The following is a 21,657-nucleotide window of genomic DNA, read 5'->3' as shown; positions in this document are numbered from 1 at the left end:
AGACAAAAAAAATAACGATATATCTTAAGGATAGAAGCAACGTCCCGGGACAGATTAATAAAAAAAAATATATGTAGGAGATAAAAAAATGTGGAATATAAATATATAAATAAGCGAAAAAAAAAGAAAAGGCGAAGTCAAAGAGAGTGCGCTCATCCTGAACACAGTTAAAACATTATTCCTTCTCTTTTTCAACATCATTTCGTTAATATGTTGTTGATATATTATGCACTCATAGAGTTTTAGTCAGTCTTGTGAAAGGTGCTGGAAAAGGTGTCGAGAGATAGACCCATGTAGTCTTCTTAAGAGGTAGATTCATCATTTTATCCATAGCACCCAAAATAAACATATATAGTTAATTTCCTAAACACCCACAAGTTTGCCTGTCATCCAATCCATAATTCATGAATATCTCATCGACCACAGAGTGGTCCTCTCTCTCTCTTACCTCTTCTGAAACAACGAACCATTTCGAAATATCAACTAACCAGAGGTAAGAAAAAAAAATCATACATACCTTTGATGAATTTTTTGGTTTGAATAAGAGCTCTAATTAATATGGCAAGCTGAATAACACACTTAACTAAGTTAATTGCATTCAAATATATTATTTATTTGGTTAAAGACGTTAGATCAAATCATGGCTATAATATCAAATAAATCAGGATTAACTCTACTCTAACTTTATTCATTGTTTTGAGTAGGTGGAGAAATGCATCATGGTGAGAATGATAATAACTCCATGAGTGTGCCGCTCTACATATATTTTATTGTCATGCAATTTAGTTTGTTAAGCCTGAAGATAATTTAATCGTCACACACTACTACCATTTCTCTCGTATCTCATATACAATCCCATTTTTTCATTATGGTAATAATCAAAAATGAAAGATACATATGTGTGATGTCCTAAGCTTGTACATTGTATACTTATGTTATATGTATGGTACTTCTTTGATGATCTAAATCAAATTCGCAATTTGATCGATAAACCTTCATTTATTTATTTGAGTGAAACCAAGTTTGTGTTTCCCACTCTACTTTAGTTAGTAACCCTTCATGAGTATATATATATATATATCTACTCTTTTTTAATTTTTCAAACTCATTAGGCAAAGATTTGCATAAAATGAGTCATACTTATATTTATACATAGAACCATATATGTATGTAAGTAGGATATATTATGACCCAGAGCTTTGAAATGACTTGTCACTTCATAAATAATACATCATTCCAACCGAATAATAATATTAATAAATAAAAAATGTCAGAATCTGTCCTGAAAGTTTTTTTTTTTTTCTTCAAAAAAATATATACATACATAAGAAGTATTTCTAATGCGTTACACCATAAATCAAATGGGTCAAAACGGACCTATAAATTCCCTAGTAGTTACAATATCTATTGACACTAGGTACGTTTTTTTTTTTTTTTTTGTTAGATCCGGTGTAACTAACTGTAACTTGACAAATATTGTCTAGACCAAGTTCCATTTACATTGTGAACTATGATTCCATCTGCCTATTTGAAAGGTCCTTTGGTATAATTATCCTTGGACTCAATACAAGGAATATATAATACAAAAAAAAAACACATTGATATGGATGTAAATAGACAATAAAATGTAGAATGAGCCATAAAATTTTATAAATAATTTGTAGAAAAATGTGTATGTCTTAGGGATTTCCTGGACCACAATAGGTATCGATATGTTCATTTTTTTAAATAAATATATAAGAAATAATAGTACGCCCACAGGATTTTTTTTGGGAAGGAGGCAGTTCAGAATTTGAGGGGTTAAGTTACCGCCAGGTTAATGTTTTTATGACATACTGGCACTATAAATACCGGGGTTCTGCTACCGATTTACTATCTTATCGTTCTAAACGCGTCAGTCCCCGGTACTATCCACCATAATACTGGTATAGACCACAACATTTTTATGTATTCATATGGATATTCCTACTATTTATCTTTTATTAGACAAATAATAATTTTTTTTTGTTGGTGTGTGGTACATTCAACTTTCTTGTGAGGTAAAAACAAACATATAGATATACAAAATAAACCTTCACTGAAAGGATATTTGGCATAAAGATGGGGAATAAATTTCAAGAAAAGAAAAGAATTAATGGTATTATTTATTTTATATATACATATAGTTACAAAATAAATAAAATGTATAATGCCTACAGAAAATAATTCAATTATCAGTGGTTGTATATGTATTATTTTTGGTAGATATGATCAAATAAAGGAAAGGGGAAATCACACATTCTATTGCATTACATTAAAAAAATGTAGTCATTACATTTTATGTGAAGGAATCTCATGCAAATTAAAAAACAAAACAAAAAAACACATTACTTTACAAAAAGATGTATATTTTTTAGTAACTCCATTGAGCTTTTGAATAGTAACATTCAATCCCTTAAATCAGGGGTTCCGAAATGTTTTGTGTGGAACCCCAAGGTTAGGATAGTTTAGTTTTTTTTTAATTGACCCTGTCTTTTTACAATCGAATTAAATCATATTGATTAGAATACATACAACCGCTATATGACAGCAACGACAGACTATTAGAATTACACAAAATTCTAATTTTTTTCTCAATTTCCCTTTTAAAAAAATATTTTTTTTTTCCACAACAGATTGTGTAATATATTGAGTGTTCATAATTGTTTTTATTTGCTATATATATTTATCAATAACACAATGAGCAATGTTTGATCAAATCAAGTGCTGCAAGGCATTAAGAATTTGAGAAGCACTACCTTAAGAGATATTCCAGGAAGGATCATAATTCAAATATTTATCTAATCACCTCCTTATAAAATTATTTTTTTGTTTTCCACTTACTTACTCACCCACTGGTCCACTAACCAAGTAAGATGATGATGATGATCCTTCGTCTTCTTTGTAAATTAAATTCATGTTAAGACCAACGTCGATCTCCTTTTATAAATATGTACACATGCATATGTAGGTATCTGTACAACCATTTGTTTTTTTGTCTTCTTCATCTTCCTTAAAACCCTCTACTCATTTCTTAGAGACAATACCGTTACATTAACGACCATGAACAACGCATGAAATATTAAAAAGCATGACGGAATGATGAAGGTCCTAAACAAACATTGAGCCACATTAGTGACCCTTTCCTTCTTCAATACGGTGATCCTACACTAACACGAACATTTACAGCATATTTTTGTATCAGTTGGTGATTTTTTCTCCTCTTATCAATGTTCTTAAAGTTGATCGACTAAACTCAAACTATTTATTCTTCCATTATTCACAATTGTCTACTAATATATAAAGCGTTTTCACATGGCGTCAAAATTTTGATATCGTCCATTTTGGAGGCCTAGACAAACAGTTTTACAACTATGGAATCCCTTTTTTCATTAATGTTAAGAAAAATAGTAAAATATTGGATTTCCAGTTGAGACCACCAAATAGAATGATTTAAACCTAATTGTTTATTTTTAAATTTGATCGCTAAGTTGTCTTGTTTGATTATTTACGCCACCCTAAAATGTATTAAAAATAAGTTATTTCATCATTACACCATATTATTTCCGTGATGTATATAAAAATTAACCATTATAATGGAAAGAATAACATACTTTTCTCATCCCTGATCGAACAAAAAAAAGTACAAATTTAGCATATTAGGGATTTTCAGTACATATTACTTTGATTTAATTCAAATTACACTATTTATCATTGACATCAAGTATTATTTTATGCAGGTGCTATGGTTTTTTGTTTTTTTTTGTATTCATAAAGCCATTTGATGGAGGTTATCAAGATTTATTAGAATTTGGTTCATTTTATGTATTAAAAATTTCAACTTTGAGCCCTCAAAATAACATCTCCTTCAATTATGATGCAATTTATGAGGTCAGTGACAACTCTCTGTACAGTAGAGAAGAATTAACCATCTAACAGCTAATTTGAAGGCCTTTTTCTACATCTTTTTAAGGAAGGGAAGAGGGCTTCAATGAAGATACCATATCTTTAAGAAATCACATCAAAGTTGAGTGGCATTTATTACACTTATTTTGTAAACTTTCAAATATACACAAAAAGTATGACGATTGTGTCATGTCTATTTAATTTTTGTGCATGTACATAGTGCGACTCCATCATACTACCAATGAACATAAGATAAGAGCATGCAAAATCAATTGAAATTTCAATCAACCTTTCCTATACCTATTTCTACTAACACACATGGGGCAATAAACTCTCCTTGAGCTTGAATGAGACTCCACGGCCCAAAAATATATGTATAATAATATTTAACCCACATTCATATAAGGAACCTATAGATTTAAATTGAAGATGATTGGAAACCTGGAAGTCCTTAACATGCGATGTGTGTAGGTCTATATTATCATATTATATGTCGGAAGCACTCATAAAAAAGGAGGGCTTCAAGTCCTAAGTAGTAGTAGTAATAGTAGATGTATGTATGGGCACAACAAGGGAATTAGCACCCAATAATTAAAGTATTTATACATATATATTTTTTTGGCCCATTTAAAAAACCAGATACGTATTTCGCTCCAAGAAAATAAACTTTTTTTAATACCCCAAAGTTATATCACAATATCATTAAAAATGAAATGTTGAAAAACATAATAATTTATTAAAGCCATTTATATGTACATACAGGGTGCGCAAGTATCTATGCTGCCATTTTGCTACGTTCTCTCGGGCAAAATGGTCACTTACGCATCTGATTTTTTTTAGATTGCATGTTCAAACTTGCGCCAGTTGGAAAAAAATGGAATCAATTGACGAATTTGTTTTCCCAAATATTTGGAATAGGCATGGAGTCCTCCTTAGAGGACATCATGGTGTTTGGGGGGGTTATCCTGCAAGTCGACGTCATGTCTCCTTATTTGTTCCTCAAAGGCCTGAGAGTCAACACTAGAGACCAAGGTGAAGCCCTGGATCGACATTATTGCCAATTGAAGGCCTTATATATGGTAGCAGGACTAGGCGCTCAGCCTCATATAAAAAAAAGTGTCAAATGCCAGAAAGACAATTTTGTCGACGTCATGTTGCTGTAATTACGGCCTCCAAACTCGCCCGATCTGAACCTAATAGCTTTTTGGTGTGGAATGCAATCGAATGACAAATCAACTGAATTCCCTTTAACTACAAAAGCAAAGTTGTCAGTTGGATAAAGAAGTAATTCCAGGAGTTCTCAAGGGAACAAGTGGCAAAGGCCTGCTCACGCTTTCGGTCTTGTATAGAAACTATAATTGAGGATGAAGGGGATTTTATAAAAATTAAATAAATCAGAATCAATCTACAAGTTTCAAAATCTGGTTTTATTTTTTAATTTGATTCCTGGTTGGAGAGACCATATCGTTCTGAAAAAAAAAATCATTTTTTCGGGACAAATAGCTTACCCACCCTGTACATACAATATTTGTATTTCAAAAGAATTGCTACATATATTAATATAATTATTTGTCTGATTCTGTTTGCTTAGAAAGTTCATGGATAAATACTTAGATGTATATTATATAAGTATGTACATATGTATATATACAAGAAGTATTAAACCTTTTGGATCAGCTTCTTATCCATCTTGCATTACAGATTATAAAAGTACATTTAAATAAATAATAATAATATGGGAGTGAGTCGGTTCCATACACAGGCATATACCTACAAATATAGGTATATAAAGTAACTCATAAATGCATTTGCTTAGAATTAATTTTTCCAATTTAAATTGCTAGTAGATAATGAAGAATTTGAAGGAGAGTCGCATCTTTGTTTGTTTTTCTGAATGGGCATCAAATGTATTTCCTATTCATATTTCATAGATATTTATATATAATTGTACTTATTGTCCTTAATTGATCGCTAGGGATCCGAATAATAAAAAACAAGGCAAATTTATTAGTGGTGAGACTCGGCCTGAGACCGAATTTGTTTTTTGTTTTGGTGTCTAGTAATTTTTTGTAGACCAATCTGAACAGAAATTGCAGTCCAGACCGTAGACCGAAGTTTAAACCGTAAATCGAAATCTCCCTTTTTATGGAAAAGGCCAAGCATATGTTGTTGTTTTTTTCTCCTTTATTAAAAAAAAATCCATTTTCCACCAATATCCTTTCTTAGAAACCTGAACTGGATCAAGAAAATTTTTTGTATGTAGCTCAAATTTTACTAGTCGTAAAGTTGGACCAAGTTAGTTAAAATTAGGACCCGTCTCAGGCTTGTGTGGGATTTTTAGGCCGTAACCCAAAACTAATATGATGTATGCATACAACCATAAATGAGTTGATTCGCAGAATATCACAATAATGAAAAAAGAGAACACAAATACTACTTTAAAAATATTGAGAAATTATCATTCACATTTTTCACTACTTAAAATACAAATAAATAGTTCATTTTTACTTACAGATGTATGTTTATAAATATGTAGGTACAATTTATATTATATATATATATATATATATCAATCCCTCGTTGTTAGCTCCAATGTTAACAAAAGTCGAAGTTCTACATATTGATAACAAAAAGTTAACTGTATACCTATCGTATAATATATATATATATATAAATTTACCTCATCTAACAAGGCATATATATCTTTATATCATAAATGCCCGCAATTCCCCCTTTTTTATAATGCAAAATTAGGGATTGATGATTTGTGTATAAATTTCAGACTGTCAATATATAATTGAGACAAAATACTCGTCCATGTTCCTTTTGGAGTGACGTAGCTCAATGGACAACATGCCCGGGATAAATTATTCTCATCAACTCAATGTGCGTAGGGTCGATTCACGGTCACTCATAGGGAGAGAAATATACTTTACTAGCGGTAGTAACTAGCATTGTCCGTAGTTATTAGGTATCGAAGAAGAGACACACCTTAATTTTATAATATGGAAGATAACTTTCCAAAAAATTCTTAGAGTTTTGCTCTATTTTCATGAGCACAACCACACTTAGTTACTCAATAATTATATTTTATCTTCTTAAGAATAATAACAGATGGAAAAAAAAATTAAAAAAATATGATTTAGGTTACCAACAACAACCACAAAAACTTGCACGCTAAAAAATGTTTAGGATTTACATCCCTTTTGTACACCTCATTTCTATTCTTTTTTAATATGAGACACTGAGATAGCTACGCAATCAAATATCTTTTCAAGAAACTTACTCTCTTGATCCAATTTTATTTGATTGAGTTTGACCTACGCAATTAAAACATATTTAAAAGCTAACTGAAGTACTTCCAATATGAATAGTCAATCTCTACAGTTCACGATGCTAATTGAATGAGCTAAGAATAAGGAAGGGATGCTTTATAGAGTTTAAGTAAGGGCCCGACAACCACCGCTCTCTAAAATTGTTGATAGGGAATTGATTTTAATTTAAAACTCCCTAAATTTATAAAATCAAAAAAAAATCTCTAAATATAAATAAAACATTTATCATATATATATATTACTCCGCTATTTTTATATATACAGGCACATATGAAAACGTTGTCGACCCTTAGCCTGAGTGTTTCATTTGTACAAGTCACGACTTGTACAATTTCATTTCTGGTACCAGTTTAAAATTGTATAATATTTTTGGTTCCAGCTGTAATTTGTACGGGCCTGTTATTAAAGTGTACATTTAGTGTTATAACTTGTACACAACATATATATTATCTGGGTATATCCACTTCAAAAACCATCCCTAGATCAGATGGAGTAATTGTAATACCATATTGTTTACTTATACTGAATCGGTGCAGCGGGACATCTGACCCATTAAAGGAACATTCAAAAATACTCTTTTTCTTTTCTTCTTTTTTTTTTGCCGTAAAATTAAGTAAAAAAAACTTTTATTTTTGGGAAAAACCTTGATATCGTTTGATAAACAATCTCAAAAAGTACATTTTATCATCTCGTGTCGACAAGATTCATTTTGATCAAATAAATACCCAAATATTGAAATATCGATTGATCTATCTACATATAAATATTTTGGTCTATTGATAATGTTAAATAATATTCGCAAGTAAGCAAAAAATATCTAAGAGATTATAATTTATCTTGATATTTCGCAAAAAGTGTACCTAAAATGTGTACGTTTTTTTTTTTTTTAAGATAGATTTTGTGAACATGGGATATTTCATGGTTGTACCCATATAGATGTATATATATGGGTACATATTTATACTAAACCTGTCTAAAAAGAACTTTATTGGAATCTTGCTCTTTACTTCTCCTCCTTCAAATACTTGTTTTGTTGTTCTTTTTTTTTTCTATATTTTTTTGCAAAAATAAATAAATATATATTTCCTGCAATTTCCATTTGAAATTCCTTTACTAAATTCATTTTCTTGCATAGCTTAACTATTTAATCACAAATACATATATTCAGAGACAAGAGTCAAATACATCAATTATACATTTTGTACTCTAATATGAAATACTTTTACCTCATAAGCCTTAGTAAAGGAAACAAAAAAATAAGTCGAGTAATCTTTTTTAACATACTTAATAATGTGAGTGTGTATCAAAAGGAATGTCCATGATTTGAGTGGACATTTTATAACGTTAATTCATAATAATTATTTGCACATTCCTTTGGATTCTTCAAATTTGGAGAATAATAATATATACCTAAAAATAATAATAACGACTATGAAAATCCGTTGTTAGTCCTAAGTTCATGCCTATTTCTGAATTCAAGGACATTAAATAATATCAATACATTTGTAAGTATATTTTGAACAAGATTCGTGCTTCTGATGCTTATTTCTAAGAAGAGTAGTAGTCTACAAATAATTCATACACAAGCTAACAAAATATTCATATCCGCAAATGGTGCAGAGATTCTGGACCTTATAATCAGTGATTCTAATTGGGAGCATTTTAGTGTTGTTAAAAAGGAGTAACTGAAAATCAGCATGGTAGTCCTGACAATTTAAAAATGTTTTGGAGGGGGAAACTTAGCGTTTATGACGTTTCATTAGATCAGCATCAAGAAGCTGGTACATGGGAATAAACAAAGACATATGTTGATCATCAATTTTACTCTGAGTCCAACAAGGACAAACAAATATAACTCCGTAACTCATCCTCAGGGTCCCTTCCTCAGGAATAAACAATAATGAAAACAGCTGAGGGGGAAAAGTCGATCTTCAGGGCGCCAATTCCAAAAAAACGGTCGAGTAAAAAATTTAACCCGATTTTCATTGCCAGTTATAACAAACAAACTTGAAGATCGAGAAAAGCTGAAGTACTTTTTGTTTTTGGCTCAATTACCCGAAGGTATTTTTATTTATATACACCAAAATTAAAATTTACATAGCTTCAACTGTCTGCTATTTTTTGAAAATATTTTTAAGTTACATGATTGAATAGGTTTGTCATAAGCTAAATGATTTGTCAAGTTTGTTTTTGTAGTCAAGGTTGGTTGCCACAGTTTAAAAATCGATTTTAGGCTAGAAATTAAGGAAATTATACGGTTTAATATTTTATGAAGAATAAATAAAAAGATGTTTTAAGGAGTTGAATAATTAACTTTCAATTTATTATAACAGATTAAGATCAAATAAGATTTATCGTAAAGATCACTATTAATCGGATTAATTCACTCACACAAACCAAGAGGACCTATTGAATTATTTGCATGAGTTCTTGCAAAATATCTTAGGAGGGATATAAAAAGTTCCCATGAGACACAAACTCCTTTCAAGATGTAATGAGAAGAACTGTAAATCAGATGAGGCATGTGGACTTGATTGAATAATTGGCAAAGTTTATGTCGTGGCCAGGATGAAAATTGTGCAGGATTTAGAAACGTTTGGAAAATATATGGAAAAGCAAGTTGTCTTCCATGAACGTTACTAAGGGAATAGTTGTCTTTATTAAAAAAAAAAAAAAAACTAATAATGTAACAGAACGTACTTGAGTCATTTTACACCCATAAAAGTTATTTATTAATCATTTATAGCTATTGTGAGAGTTCTAGGCTAAGAAATATAGCTAATTTTAAAAATGAGGTACAGACAAGAGCAAAATGATTTTCTGCGTGGGAGGATACGTCATAGGAAGAATTCAGGCAGCAGTTGAATCGGTAAATGAAACTCAAATGTATGGTGTAGTTATAGCCATTAATTTTTCAAAAGCATTTGACTATACCGGTCACGTTTTTTTATGAAGACTATTAAGAAAATCTTACATAAGAAATTTTAAAACCCTGTTGGAGTTCCTCTTTTCAATGGAGCGTCAACAACATAGTGTTCAACTTCTCTTCAATTAAATTGATTTACTCTTTAGTTGAAATGTCTAGTTTTTTCTTTTCTTTTCTCTTCTTTGCGGCTATTGATGAATTCAGTAAGATTATTCAAAGTACATATGGCAGATTTAGCATTCAACTGGGATTGAGTTGGAAAATAATTAACCTGTATGCAGATGATGTGACCCTTATGGTGGAGACTAAATCGAAGAAACAACTCATTAGAAGAATCTAAATTCTTCTAAGATGCATTGAAAAGTATCAACAGTTTGACTAAAAACAAATTAACTGAGTAGATAAATTTTAATTTATAAAAAGTATTTACTTATACGATAATACACAGGTAGTTAAATGGATTTTTTATAAAGCTACTTCATCCCTGATGATCTGAGAGCATTCAATTAAAAAGGAAAACAGTTGACTAGAAGAGTTATTTTTTTTTTTAAATACATTCTTGCATTAAGCAGAAGAAACTAGCAGCAATGATTTCCTCTATCTTGCAAAAATTTTACGAGAAGATTTTTCTTAACTTAATTGTGAATCCGGATGTTGATTGGAGGTTTATTTCCTCAAGCTAGTTTTTTAAGTGGATTGTGGATGGAAAAAAAATATAATAAACTCACAAGTGGTCCAATTCTTTCCTTTCATTAGTATAACTCATCGAATTGTGTTGATTAACGGCGTGGTTTGTTACTCGACAATCGACATAATTCTTAGAACAAAAGAAGAAGGTATTTCTTCAAAAGCCAGGAAAATCTGATAAGCTGAAAGAGGGAAGCTTCTTAGTATAACATATTTTCTATTCATTATGTTAAAAGTAATCATAATTTATCAAAAGGGAAGCTATTCTTTAATGAAAAAATTATCTACTGAATCAATTACTGTATGTAGAAAATATCTATGTATTACAAGTCAAATAATTAATTTTACTAAGGAGATTTATTGAGGTTAAGAAATTATCTGCCCAATTTCAAGTGTATTACCTTGAATAATCATTGCAAATAATCTTATCAAAGTCTTTGCAATGATTATTGAAGATTATAAAAAGTCTGCGGTAAGATGTTCACTTCAGTTGTTCATGCTTTTTTTTAATGTCCTTTATTGCATTTGTCAAGGAAGTTCGTTTCATGGAACATAAAGAAGGACACATGAACACCTCACCAAACCACATCTTAGCCACAATTATTTTTGGGCTGCCAAAAAGAAGGAATATTATTCGGTGAAGGCAAAGGCAATCACGTTCGGCAATCTGAACTTTTAGTTTGACATTACAAAAAAGTCAAATTTGAATGAACCAATTGATACTGTAGAGTTAAGTGGCATGTTATTGCGGCTGCTTCAAGATATATTTGTCCGAACTCAATTTGTAATTGAATATTACATCAGTTCAGAATTAATCTTAAGTTCTGATATGGGATATTAACTTGCATATCTGCTTTTTTGATTTACCTTCCGATAAGATATTTAAAAAATAAGGCTGTTTTGACGTTGTTTTAGATGCACCTATCATTATGCAACTCTGATAGTTTTATATATATATAGACTAGACAGTCTCCATGCAAATAAAAAAAGTTATTTTCTTCAAAATCTAAAATGCACATTCTTTATTATTTTTTTATGTCAGCTAGCGTGAACAAGGATAACAGGTGCCGACTTGAACTTAAATTTTAATTATGACTGAAGCGTAGGGAAAATCAGTAAGTTATATATACCTCAATGCAAATTACAGAAAAAATACATATCATAAGTGTCATGTAATTAATTTGTATTTTCGTAAATAAACTTTGATTTGTTTTATCACCGTATAATTGAACAAAAACGTGACAAATTTCAACTTTTTATTGTGGAGCTGACATCAAATACAAAAAATAGGGCTTATATATTTTGTTTAATATTACTTTTATTTTTGTGGTATATCTTAACTTAAATATTTCCTTATTTAAACTTTAATTTACCTTTATTAGAGATGTCTCTTGCAATACACGTTAAAAAACACGTTTAAAAAGGATATCTAGTCTAGTTATTGGTTATTAATAATAAATATAAGTTTGAAGTTTAGTATTTAGTTTATACAAAACTCAAAATTTCAAAGTGAATATTTCCCCATATATTGCTGATGAATACCAGCTCATAATATCAAAAATAGCCTCATTATTATTTCTTTTGGAATATGCCTATTATGAAAATAGATGTGACATACCTTCTAATATTGCTAATTTGTTGATATATTGGTTTTAAATAAGTGATTTATTCTGGGATTCATTGAATAGTTTAATTTCCTTCATCAATGCTGACATAATGAATTAACTTTAGCAAATCTCTGAACCAAATATTTCTTTTTTGTTTTTACTTTTTTAATTGATATTTATGTATTACCCTCCCTCCCTCGTTTTTTTTTTTTTTTTTCTCTTAGCCAAGAGGCTAGATTTCATTCATAATTTTAGGAGTTTAATTACAAGCTTCCATAAAACAAAATAGTGGTGTTATATGCATATATATCTACAGAACAAAGGTTAGGTTAAAATGACTTACTAAGAACAACATTTGAACATAAGGTAAAATAGGGTTATAAATAACATTAATAAAAATTGATAAATTTACTCTATTTTTTTCTTTTTTGCTACTTTGATTGACATCTCCACGATTGGTAATATATCTTTAAGGGAATTGTCGTTTGTTGATCGTTTTGCATTAACGACTTACTGAATTTTTGATAATATTGCGTTGACTTTCCCTCCTTCGTTTCCAGTAAAATAAGCCAAGAATTCGGCTTTACCAATATGTTCTCTGAAATTATTCGACAAAATATCCAACACCCTACGTCATATATTTTTTTTTAGCTCTCTGTAGAACAAAAAAATATGTTCTATTGTCTCCTTCATTTCCGTGCAGAAAATACAGAGGCTTTTCTGGCCATCAAAGAACTGAGATCATACCTCCAGCTTTCGAGACAACAGGTGGTATTTGAACCCTTCTTCTGAGGATGTGAGCAATCGGTTTTTATTATTCGGATACTTTATAATCACCTCTTCTGTGGTGATTCCTCTTCTTAGTAAGTAAGAGCTAAAGGAGTCTAATGTGTTTGTCTGGAAAGTCCTCTAACTTGTAACGTAGAGCTTTCGAGCTGGATGGAATTATATGCCTTTCGGGCTTAGAAAGAGTCTTTTCTTAAAGGAAAGCTGAGCCATTTGGTTTATCAGTGAAGTTGACCAATGTACCTCAGCAGTGCTATCGGAAGGAACTGTACATACTTCAGGGAAATTAAAACGTTCCTGTATAGGCAATTCTCAGCCCAGGGAGAATTCAAGTTTTGAAACAAATTCCAAATGGCCCTCACTCCGCCGTTTCATACCCTTGGAGTATTGAGAAAGTTTATCAAGGACTACATTGTAGCTCGGCTGTGATTTATTTATAAAATATATTCTTTTTTCTTTAAGAAGATGGTTAAAAATGAAGCACCAGGGCTCTTAGCCCGTCCATATTTTCCTCACCCAGTAGAAGTTAACTATTTTTCACATTTCAGATATATTAATCATGGGTATCCCCCCCCCACTCTTTAGTGGGCCAGGAAGCCATTTTTTCTATTTCTCATATGAAGGAATGTATTTTGGATTTCAATAAATTTTTGGAAGATTTTCTTACTGTATGTAGGAGTAACTCTTAGGAGGTGCAACACTTTTGGTAAAATGTATGTGTTCCATTTAATGATTTTATCCCACATGTTGAGGTTAAATTTATTAAAGAAGGAACAGGCCTTATCAATCCTTTTATATTTCATTTTCGTTGTATTGGTATCCAGACTTTCTAACCCAGGTCCCAAGGAGCTTAATATCCTTTGTGATTCGGAAGTTTGGTCATTCATTTTCTATTATATTCTCAAATGGACTGAGTTTTCTGGTTTTTTCAGTGCTCATTGGCAGACCAGAAACAGTAGAAAAATTAAGAAGAACCCTCATGGTCCTCTTAATTATTCAATAATGACGAGATGGCCGCCACGAAAGACCAATGTTAAGTCTTCAGCATAACAGATACTTTTTGAATTACTTTGGATAGTTTCGGCACTTGGAATTATATCATCCTTCTGAATGCCTGGAATAATTTTATCTATCCTAATGTTGAATAAAGATTTTAATATAGGATCTATATTGGGAAGGGTGAAGGGGTTAATTTATTTATTTTGTTAAATAGCACATATGAAAAGATTTTGTAAATGCAGTTTTGTATGGTTAGCGGCCGATAATTTTTCTACTGCCCATGTTCCTTATTTGGCGTAGGTATTAGTACAATGCATCCTTCTTGCTCGTTTATTAATCTTCCAATTTATTATCAATAAACTTGATTGGAAAGGAAACTATATATATAAATAAATATAAAGTTTTTTATTAATGGTCTTGTAGAAGGTATAGAGGAAATAGGATGCTTATTTTCTAAACTATATTCATAAATCTGTAGGTATCTGTTAAAATACATGTACAAAATGTATATTTAAGTATATCAAACATAAACCACTTTTTTCTTCAGCTGTTATAGTTAGAGATTTTTAAAATGTTTAATACTTTTTAGAATGCTTCACTATGTGTCGAAAGTACAAGTTAGTAATATAGTTTTCGAAACAGGTCAATTGGTTTTGGTCTCATCTTAGCCTCGACTCTTCGAAATCCTGATCTCGGCTCACCATCAGCGTCACAAACAAAATCAGGGCAAATAAAGTAAATCTTTGCTTTTCTTTGAAGACAACAATAACTACATATAGTCTTGGCCATAAAACTAGGCAAATAATATCATTACTGATCAAGTTTACGAAAGATTTCCCCACCTCAATACTGTGAAGAGAGGCACAGGAACTAAAGAAAGGCTAGAAGTGTCCACGGCCATAGAAAAACTTTAAGGGGCGGTGAAAAAAAACACTGACTCCTTTCAAACTGGCAATAATCACAATAAATAATATTTATAGGTAGGATAAAATATCGAAACCCTTTCTTATCTTCTTGAACGTTAGGACATTCCTAAATCATAGTCAGAGATTGTAGAAAGGGGGAGGGAGACTAAGCCTCCTGGATCTCAAGGTTTTATGTATCTAGAAAACTATAGCTAGTAAGAGTATTAATAAAAAGTTCCAATTCCAAATTTCAAACTTCAGCCATTTTTTACATACTAGCAGATTCATAACTTATAGTGATTTGACAACAAAGTTATTTTGTTACGTTACTGCTACTTTTGTAATTTTATCGAATCCTATATGTATGGAAATTGATAATATAATAAATATGCATACTTACACCATATACTTAAAAAAAGATAATGCTCACTTAAAATTATTATTCAAATACCGGGAAGTTCACAAGTTTTGAGACAAGTTTTAAAATTTAATACAACAAGTTGATCTTTTGTCCTTCTGCAGAGAGCCCAAAGTATACTCTTTTTGTTTGCATAAAGTTCCCAACATTAGAGTTTATTATCATGTCGCAAGAACAACAAAGACGATAGATTGCAGCCTTGCTTGTCACTTGAATGTTCCGAAAGCATTTATTGCTATTAAATATGGCATAAAGGCACCCATCTACCGCTTCAAGGAGTGCCTGGATAAGGGTTAGGATCTCAAAGAAGCCCCCAGGAGAAGTCGTACAAGAAAATTGACTACTGGAGATGTATTCAAAGCCTTTTAAGAGCCACCGGATCTCTCCATGACGGAGATAGCTAAGGACATCAATGTATCAAGGTCCACAATGTCAAGATGCATCAAAGAGGCTGGTAGTGTCATAAGCTCACCCAATCACCAGATTTGAATCCCCTGGATTATAATATCTAGAGGCAAGTAGAGTCGAAAGACCTACAACATCTGACACTCAAATTCTGAAGCCTTACAGGACTCTCTCAATGGGCAATATCAGTCATGTCAGAGGCCCACATTAAAAGAACCTCTAGCAAATTATGTATCCAACTGGAAGCCGTAGTTGCTGCCTAAGGTAGTCATATTCAAGATTAATAATACTTAATACCGTTTTAGTACATTATATTAACAAAATTGTTTAAGATATTTAAATGTATACAAAATTAAATATTATTGCTTAATTATTTCCGGTTAGTCACAAAACATTTGTTTGTGATTTTTTTTGTAGTATATGTATATGATTTTTTTGTACATTAATTTATAAACTGTCAAAAATAACAAATTAAATCACATAGAATCTATATCTATGAGAGGTCATTGATCAGTTGTTAACTTTTTTTTTCAAATTTCCATCTTGGTTTAGGTTAAAAAGATTTAGGGAATAATTATTCAAACGTTCATTTGTGTTTATTTCTTTTTCTTTCTAGCCTAAGTACTTTTCTTACGTGAAAACTTAAATATATTAGATATCGGCAATTTAAAAAATATATATCATGCATTTATATTTTATTTATCTTTGAAAAATCAAAGTAAGGATTCAATGAAGATGTATTACATCTTTTTAATAATCAAATAATTTTTATACCTACTAACAAACTAATATTTAATATAGATAATTTTTGTAACATGACGGTTCGAGTTAGGACTCTTGGACATAAAGTTGTCATCATTGAGACATTTGACAACTTTCGGGAGGTTATTAGCCCTACCTCAAAATTTTAGAAAACAATAGAAGGAAAAGTTGCATGATATTGTTGTCTTCACTGTAGTATGTCTTTCCTCTAATATTGGGTCCAACTCACCTTAGAATTGGCAGCATTGCCCCTGAATATGTATGTATGTATCTAGTCACCTTCTAAAATCAAGATACTACAGGTACATAAAATGTTACAGCGACCATATTTTGAAAGAAGTTACTTGGCTTAAGGGGCAGGAGGTTAATATTTTGGAATTGATTTTTGTATTAATGATATTTTATATTTTAATTAAACTTTATATTATAACCGATTTTTAGTAAGCAAACCGGACAGATTTTTTTTAAACGTCCGGACATTATGTACACTAAAATGAGTTGCCCTATAACATGTACTAACATTGGCACATGAATAAAGTTTGATTTAGCGTTAAAAAAAACAAGTATTTCGATTTTGAAATCTCCTCATATTGGTCAAAGTTTACGTTACATACTGGGAAATTTGGCAATTTAATGAAAAAAATGTAGGTAAATCTCCCCCATTCTATTTTTTTTCTTTAAAAAATTGGTATAAATAAACTAATATTGTTGTGCACCATAGATATATAAATATTAGTCAAGGTGATCCGGTATTGTTGTTATTATTACTTGTAGATGAGACTTCAAAACACATACATAGGTACATCTCTGATGTAGTTATAAATATGGTTTCCTTACTCACTTATGTACATATTATATATGTAATAATAAATTGACAGAGTGACTAAGTACTCGGTACTACATAGTATATGATGTCCTTTTTGAAACATAACTTTTTGAATGACGTAAATTATGGGGATTTCACGTTTCGTAATTGTCCACCCTCCTCCATTGCCTACTCCTCCTTCGCCTCCTCTTTCTTCAATCGCCATCATCAGAATTTATGAGTACGTCCTTGAGTAAAGAAGCGGCAAAGAACCACTCTTACATTCATATGGGAATATCTACCTATATATTTATTATAATATCGTATTATTCATCATACATCTCACCCACGTAAAACTCTCTATTGACAATTATAAATGACCGAATATCTTCTAGAACCTACAACAATCACCCAATGAATACAAAGGCTTACAAAATATTTGGATATATAGAGTAATTAAAGTTATCACTTATCCCTTACGGCTTTGAGTCTATGATCGTCAACAAAAAGTGAAGAAGGGATCGGTCGAACTTTGTCTTCTTCTCATTTGCAAGGCATTCATCCCTCCTACTCTTCTTCTTCTTATTTTCAAATGACTTGGAATGCTTGGAATTTTATTTGATCAATACTCAATTGATGCATGCTTATTTGTGCTTAACTCTCTAGCTACGTATACATTCTACATAGTAGAAGATGATGATTGTTATATTGATTAGTACTATATTTTTGTTGAAGGAATTAGGGTGTTGTTGAGATGGAGAGAGAGAGAGATGGGAGTTGATTGCCGTTTCAATATTAGATTATCTATATACACATACATGGATACTAGATAGTGTGTAGAGATTGTTCTTTTATGGACTAAAAACTATTTATTTTTATGTCATTACTCCTAAAGGCCTGGATTTGTGTGTGTGTGTGTGTACATTGTACATTCATATATTACTTTAAAAATGAAAACATATGTACGTAGCCCTAACAAAACCTTGAAGCTGGCATCATTAAAGTATCGAGTTTCAAAAATGACTTAATTCAGTGAATGAAAGGGAGGGGAAACATTTTATAACTTTCCAAATTTATAGAGACGTTACTTTTGACGAATTTATAGGTCAAATTTACAAGGATTTTTTTTTTGTAGTATTGTACATTATATGCTACATTACAATCGGTTGTAATCCTTACAGAAAACCGCCCAGAAGCGACAACAAAACACTTGTTCGAACTTTGGAACTCAGTCAGACGTTCGTTTGCAAGGTTAAGAGGGAATTTCAGGCCTCCTAAGGTGATTTTGAGGTAACAACAATGCAAGCTGAGTCTCAAATGACTCCAAGACAATTTTGACGAATTCATCTCGCTGGACTTTGGCCTCCAAACTCAAAGGATCTAAATCCGGATTTTTTTTGTATGGGGTGCGATTGAAAGACCAAACCCCTATAATAACAAGAACAAACTTATCATTTGGATCAAGAAGGAATTCCAGTTTTTGCTAAGGGACAAAGTGGCGAAGGCCTGCTCGCGCTTTCGCCCTTGTATAGATACTGCAATTGAGGCTGGAGGTGATTTTATTAAACAAAATTTATATTTTTAATATGATAACTGGTTGGAGAGTAAATTGCGTTTAAAAAATAACTTTTCGGGGAACAGATAGCTTGTGCACACTGTGTTTGAATAGTTAGTTAGATATTTGTGGATATTTAGAGTTAATATTTGTACCATGATAAACCACTTATTTACATATGTAGTAGGTACCTAAGTGTCACCTAATTGAGTATCTTTTCAATTGCTCTTGAAAGTACTCGAACCCTTTTTGCTCCTCTGGAGTGTATTGATCTAAGTAACTGAAGGGAACACTTTGAGTGGTGTAATTATTAATGTAATATGTATAAACAAGCTCATTTTTATATTGATGTGTCCTGAATACACATATACATATGTGAAAATGGATTTTGGACTGCCATAAAATAAGTTATAATATATTATCAATGCTTTGTTAAAATGTGGCGTATGGCAATTGGGGATCTTATATAATCCATCTCTGTTAGAAAAACGTACTTTTCTTTAGGGATCGTTGAATAAAAGCCCACATGAAAGATTCTTTAATTGGGATATGGTATCGGTCTTTTAAAACCTCCCGAATTTTAAAGTAGCAGGAGTGGGAGGGGCCACAGAGTCAAGGGTCTCCCCTGCGATGATTTTTTTATGAGCTGCCATAGGTTAGAGGGATGCAAATTATTTTAAAAAAATAAGGAAAATTAAAATATATACATATTTTTAATACAACAAAACAAGATTGGAATATTCCTCTTGGGAACAATATAAAATCAATTGAGTCAAAGTATGTATTTAAAAAAAAAAAAAAGTTCACTCTAGGTACTTATAATAAAATTAACTCTTGCTTCCTGCAATCTTAAAAGGTTTCCAGTAAGGTTATTACGGCATTTTAATATGACCGTAAGATACAAATTGTGTGAATTGATACCATTTGACTGAATTGAGTGAAAAATATGTTCTTTTGCAAAAATAAAAAAAAAAACACCTTGCTTATGGTCATGAAAAGGTATTTAAAAAGTATCATTGATTCAACTTAAGAGCCATCTAGTGAGTAAAAGATCATTCAGGAGTAAATTAAAACATGTCAGCAGGGGCTCTAAATATAGTGATCCCTGATTCATACCATATACCGATATATTAGCAAAATTAAAGAAATAGAATATACTGAGAGTACTTATTGTCGTTTAGTTCAATTCATAGTTAAAAAAAAAATAAGTGGGAAGGACTTTATATAAAATTTTAAAAAAGGAATGTGACTTTAAATTAGGTTTTGCAACAAGCTAAAGTACTCCATGGCTCATCAAATCAAAAGAAAAAAAATTCATGCTGTCGTATACATGCTATATTTTTCCTTTGTGAAGGTCATGCTGTTCCACCACTGTTTATAGGACATAAATTTCACAAAGGTTATAGTAAAGCACTTTCATTTATCTACTGAGCTTATCTAGTTAAAATTAAATATAGGTCTTGTTTAATAGTAGTTTGAAATAAATATCAATTTAGACTTGACTAAATTGTACTGATGATGACATCAATGGTAGATACCTAGGATAATGATTAAGCAAAAATTGTTTCAAAGAACATGATGTCAAAATTTTGGAATTGATACATATTTACTTCCTGGTATAAGTACTACAGACGGGAAAACGAGGCCCATAGTGCTCCTAAGCAAAGCAGAGCATATCTGTTCAATTAATTTTCTATATTTGAGGAAAATTTTTTTTTTTTTTTGTTAATTATTTGATTATATAATGTAATTTTTAAAAAATTGTCTTAAAAATAGCTTTCATATATAACAGTATAAAAAAATTAGGTATGAATATTGTGGCAAACTTTTTCCAGATTATATAATATCTTTTATATTTATATACTCCCTTCTACAGTGTGCAACCGTTGTTTAACAAAGATCTTGCGACAGCTGTGCATGCTTAGGTATGACGTTGTTTGTTACTTTGGCGGCTAGCCAGATGTGTTTGTAGTCTCAACATTATCTTATTTTTTAAACTAACGCCAAACTTCTTAACCTCTATATATCCTTTGTCTTTAACGTCAAGAAAAAACTGGAAGATTGTGGAGGTGATTAGAAATCAAAAGCAGTCCCAGACTGCAAAGAAAACGTTGAGCTGGTTGTTAAAACTTATTTTTGACCTTCTTGAACAAATTTTTTGGTCTCTAAGCTCACTGGACTTCAAACCCGTGGACTTCATTTTATGGGCACTGTTGAGCGACACAACAACAGATCCTCCAGCAACGCAAAACCTGAGCTGACGTCCAGGATACGGGAGGAATTCTAGAATCTGCTAAAATAGACTCTCATCAAGAACTGCTCCCATTTCTGAGGTCGATTGGAACCATCATTGACACCAAATGCGATTATATTGAATTAAAATAATAAAATATGTAATATACTTTTTTTAATCTTTCATTTTGTATTGGTTTTTATTAAAATTGGAAGATTAGTTTAGGAGAAAATCCCTATTAAAAATATATTTTATCTATTAAATGTTAGTCCCACTTCCTTTTGGGCCCCTTTGTTTGGCCACATTAATT

At 31.1% G+C, this 21,657-nt stretch overlaps 1 protein-coding gene across 5 annotated transcripts in view; it reads left to right on the top strand.

Moving 5' to 3' along the window:
• The first annotated feature begins 200 nt into the window (after window positions 1–200).
• LOC121127866 (uncharacterized) overlaps window positions 201–21,657 on the top strand; it is a 30,375-nt gene continuing 8,918 nt past the window's right edge. For 3 of the 5 annotated variants that reach the window (XM_040723426.2, XM_040723430.2, XM_040723429.2), the window contains exon 1: window positions 249–493. In XM_040723426.2, coding sequence (XP_040579360.2) covers window positions 405–493 — 89 coding nt within the window. In that variant the 5' untranslated portion in view covers window positions 249–404. Of the gene's footprint in view, window positions 494–14,906; window positions 16,257–21,657 lie in introns of all 5 variants that reach the window. The other 2 variants (XM_071892846.1, XM_040723427.2) reach the window with 2 other exon arrangements.

This window comes from Lepeophtheirus salmonis, chromosome 13 (assembly GCF_016086655.4).
Source record: "Lepeophtheirus salmonis chromosome 13, UVic_Lsal_1.4, whole genome shotgun sequence".
NCBI lineage: Eukaryota > Metazoa > Arthropoda > Copepoda > Siphonostomatoida > Caligidae > Lepeophtheirus > Lepeophtheirus salmonis.
This window is presented reverse-complemented; position numbering and strand designations above follow the sequence as displayed.